At 43.6% G+C, this 4,848-nt stretch overlaps 1 protein-coding gene across 1 annotated transcript; it reads right to left on the bottom strand.

The window, feature by feature from the left end:
* Positions 1–4,490: 4,490 nt before the first annotated feature.
* On the bottom strand, positions 4,491–4,728 carry PHALS_01967 (uncharacterized protein; the record flags this gene model as incomplete). The annotated part of the gene is made up of 2 exons (XM_024716458.1): positions 4,491–4,583; positions 4,651–4,728. 2 exons carry the CDS (start codon positions 4,726–4,728, stop codon positions 4,491–4,493), a joined length of 171 nt encoding a protein of 56 aa, XP_024582054.1.
* Between the last annotated feature and the right edge of the window lie 120 nt (positions 4,729–4,848).

Genomic DNA, 4,848 nt, shown 5'->3' with positions numbered 1-4,848 from the left:
CAAAGTTCCACGCTGTCAGAGTCCTCAATCTTCACTTGAATGTTGAATATAGCAGCAGCGCGGAACAGTCTCAGGACGACAGAAAATAGCTTTCATATAGCGCAATTTGTCTCGGTTGAGACAAATGAACAATCGTTTGAATCCCACATCGTGTAATCTTTGCGCGACCCCCCCCCGAAAATAACTGTAAACTTTTGTCATCTGGCAAGTCCATGGAGACTTAAGCGACAGGGTCTCACAATTCTGTGCAAGGGCCAATGAAGCTGAATGGCGACTAAAAGCTGCTAAGAATTAGGACCTGTAGATATAAAAAATGATTTGCCGTTATCAGGATATGGTGGAAGTGCTGAGCAAGCTCCACCGCTAAAATGGTTCGTATTACGAGGCAGGGAAGATCTGCGGGCAAGTAGTGAGAAAGGTTAGTCAATCGAGAATGAAGAGACTGGGGTAGTCCTGGAACCAAAAATACCTCTTTGTAGTTTTCAGCCAAAGGTTTTACAGGCTAGTGAAATCATTCTTAAAAGTACTGTACAAGAAATTGCAAAACGGTAAGGTTACCACTGTACAGGGTGTATAGTAAATGTTAAATACACAGAATTATGAGATCAACGCAATATGCGTAGCGGGAGATTGCTTATTATACAAAGGAGTCAGTGTGAAAAGTAAGACGGCGACCATTAAGTATGGTAAAGACCCTTCTATCCGTTCCGTAAGGATATTCACCGCAAACGTGGTAGCGTCGAAGAAAAGAGGGCGTCATGTGGTCGACTTGATTTACGAAACCAAACTCTCGTCACACGGCATTGGTTTCTGTTTTGGCAACAGCTTGGTATTTATTACTCTTCCGTGCAAAGCACGATCATTTCCTGCGACCGAAAGGCTAACGGCAGGTGATGATTATGCATGCGGATGATAAGCCAAATACAGCCGTGATGTCAGCGCAAAGGTAGGAAGGATGTGGTGCGGGAAAACATGGCTGGCTGCACTTTGCTCAGTACCCTCGGATATTAATAACTGGGTATAAAAATCTCAATGCTGTGTGTACTCCGAGCGAGATGTTCTGGAAGCGACCATTTATTCCACAGAAATTATCCTATGTACCAGCGGCTTCAATCGTATGGTGGCAGAAAGGTTCAGACCGCATCGTGGTTATGTACACACCAAATTTGGCGATATTTTCGCTTATAATTGTGTAAAACACCAGAAACGGATGTCGACACCACATTACACAATTGTGAGCGATGCTCGAGGCATGCGATATAACAATTGTGTGAGAAGTCCTGCGGGCATGTCCAGTGAGATTATAGTTTATTGTGGATTATCCAGTGCCTCAGTCTTGCAAGATTGAGGAAGTGGCTTGTCCTAGCCTGTTTCTTGCACAAAACAGTGCAAATGTTGCTGGCTTGGTACAACTCCTTTTAAAGCTCCCTGTAAATAGAGTTTTAGTGGCGTGGGACTGCGTTGTAAGTGACCGTCGTTTAGCTTATGAAAGAAAGTATCGTGCATGCCTTGAGTCTGGCTCTTCAGAATCTACATCGGTCATGCCATGTCGTGTGTGACGCCTTAGTCTATGCAAGATGCTGAGCTTTTTCCATACAGATATCAATGGTCATGTACGCGTCATTTTTTACATGTCAAGCCAGCTAGAATTGACAAATTTTAACTACCCTATTCACGGCAAGATTTTACTTGCTATAAAGTATGCCTTTTTCAAGTTCAGAAGGCGCCTACTTGGCTCTATCTGTTTGTGATCTATACTGATCATGCGTCGTCGCCACGTCTCTCGCAAAAATAAAAAAATAATTATTTTCTATTCCGATTAAGGATTTGAGGTAAAGTTTAAGCCGGGTCAGCTTAACGCGGTGGCAGATGTGCTATCAAACTCCCCAATTGATGCATGTCACGATGGCGACGTCGCCAATTGATAGGTTCTGACGCAACATGTCTTGTGTTACTAAATCCTTTGGAATAATAAAGGTCTGAAGATATAAATGCCAATAATTCGGGGCGCGCGTTTGCACACCTGTATCGTTATTCTCTACATCAAAAGGCTTGCTGATCCTATAGCTCTAATCGACTTGACCCCGACTTGTAAGGTACGTCATGACATGACCTCATACTCAGAACATTGTGTGAGGACATTATACTCAATTGAGTGGTCACCTCGGAAGAGAAGGATAAACTGCTCGGTGTGCGACATATTTTGGTGGTCTTAAAGTACACGAGTCGGATAGCTTATATGTGCGCACGTGATCGAGCGTCAACAGGTTAGGCCCCCACCGTGTGCAGCATCACCACTGGCCAGCCTGTCGATCTAGGTAGTGTTGGCAGTCTATCAATATGAGCGTTACATACAGATTTTCAATAGACGCACCTAGTAATACCGGTGTTGTGGTTTTTGCAGACGATATGAGCCGAGTTTTTTCTCGACACAGTGCTTCTCGACTGTAAATTTTGGGAAACAATGTTTTAGGCGCTCGACAACAGGTAATTTATACTAACCAATGACCATCTGAAAACAATTGGCCAGACGGACCGTAATTTGGTTATCGAGCATATATTCCCAAACATTTGCGCGGGAAGACCGCGCCTTCGGAGCGCGTTGCTCCTACTCACGGCGCTTGCGATCAATGTCACAGTAGATATTTTTCTAAAATTCACCTCAATTTATATAAACGGTTTGGTGAGAGACCTTATGTATATGACACCAGTCCGGTCTTATTTGAGGAGAAGCAAGGGATCAAAATGCATCATCTCGACTTTATTAAAAAGCAAGAACAGTGAAATTACCTTAAAGAAATTGTGCATCATATGTAGGGTGTGCGAGGCTATGGCTGAGGGTAAAGATGAGCAATCTATACGCCGGTGTCAAAGGCAGACAGAAATCTTATAAATATGTTGTGGGGCTCGTACCACCTACGCAGTGTCTGAGACCAAAATAGACCAGGCTGCGACAATTCTACATCGGACCGCTCACGATCGTAGGGATGATGATGAGAGCTACACTTTAGTTATCCCGAGGCTAACGCGTACATACACAGTATTCTAAGTAGGCTTCCTATGGCCATACCACGATCCCGCTCTTACGAGCCAGTCGGACATTAGGAGCTCTGTTGTAGACAAAGCAACGTCTCTATTACATCCTGCGGATGACACACTCTCTTTTTCGACGCAAAAATGCGGTCCTGAACCGCTTAGGGTGCCCAGAGTTAGGCAATGTCATAACGGGATCAAAGAGCCAATTTAAAATCCAGCTTATCTCAACAGACATGAGGAGCTCAGTTGTAGGCAAAGCAAGGTCTCTATAATATCCTGCAAATAAGACACTCTCCTTTTCGACTCAAAAATGCGTTCCTGAACCGCTAAAGGGTGCCAAGTGCTAGGCAATGCCATAAAGGGATCAAAGAGCCAGTCCAAGATCTGGCTAATCTCAACAGACATGAGGAGTTCTGTTGTAGGCGAAGCAACGTCTCTACTATATCCTGCAGCTGATACCCCCTCATTTTCGACACACAAATGCTGCTCTGAACCGATGAGGACGCTCAGAGCTAGGCAATGCCATAATGGGGTCAGTGATCACGTGACACAATAAGCTGCTTCATGAGTATTTTACCTAATGATAATACTGGTCAATCCTCAGTAAACCGAGCCTGATCCTTCTACTTGCGAATCACCATCATCTGTCTTTAACGGCTATTGATCAAGAGGCCGCGAAACACATTTAATCATAATCGGGCACCGAAACAAATATGTGACAAGTCAAGATTAAAGCTGTAACAATACATCTCATCCGATACACAGTTCCATTACCACTACAAACCTTCAATAAGAATACAATATTCGATTACTACCACGCACCATCATGAGACCTTGAAACATTAACTATTTCACCCCGAGATTAGCGCAAAGATACTTAGCAGCAAATCTTGCTTTAAGAAATCGGAAATTTTAATACAGCTATGTGCGCGCCAATTTCAACTTATTAAAGAGTTACTTTCGAGAAGTGCGTGCTATGGAATGTTTTTAATTTCCAGAAATTCCATATCTCAAAGCGTTTCGTTTACGCCATACCTACGATCAGACATTTTCTCCGAGACTAGACAGCCATCATCGCTGTTAGGGTCCTCAAAGTTCACAAGAATCTAAATGAGAATCGACACTTTATCCAACATACCCGTCGCGATGCTCACGGATATTATATCCGTATGTGGAATCTTCTATGACTCCATGTCTTGCTTATTGTCATTGACGGTCGCGCTTCGTGCATATTTGCTAGACACACCTGAATCTATCTAGGCTGTTACCGGTCCACCAAAGTGGATACTGACAACTAACCCATTTAAGCTAATTGCCTTCCTCTCATAGTCCGCGAACGGTTCGACACGAATATTAATCACACGCGATAAAATTGATTAGGTAGTACGAGCACTGGCGGCATTTGCCGCTTAATATGTTATCAGGATGATAAGACCTCGCTTAAAGAGTTACACTTACGTGCTCCGTCGTGAAATCAGTCTCTTAGTACGAAGACTGCTAAGGCGTCGCACGTCTCCTTCATTTGGAATAAGACTAAACCCAATGACCTATAAGCCTATAGTATTTTGCGACAAATAATTTGTTCTATTTTGCATGACGCTTTTCGTGATCTACCTGCCTTTTGTAAATCTCGAGGAGCCGGTTGTGCGGACACAGACGCCAAACTGGACGACTGGGGTAGTATCCCACCATGTTTGGAAGGATCTATTTACTAAAGGCAAAAAATGTGCTTGATGTCATTAACCTTTGTCCGTAGTTAGTCCCTAGGGAATAGACTCATTGGTGACCCATTGCCTATGTGCAGTTATTTTC

This window comes from Plasmopara halstedii, assembly GCF_900000015.1.
Source record: "Plasmopara halstedii genome assembly, contig: Scaffold_1651, whole genome shotgun sequence".
Taxonomy (NCBI): Eukaryota; Oomycota; class Peronosporomycetes; order Peronosporales; family Peronosporaceae; genus Plasmopara; species Plasmopara halstedii.
The sequence above is the reverse complement of the archived record's forward strand: the minus strand, read 5'-3'. Positions and strand labels throughout refer to the sequence as shown.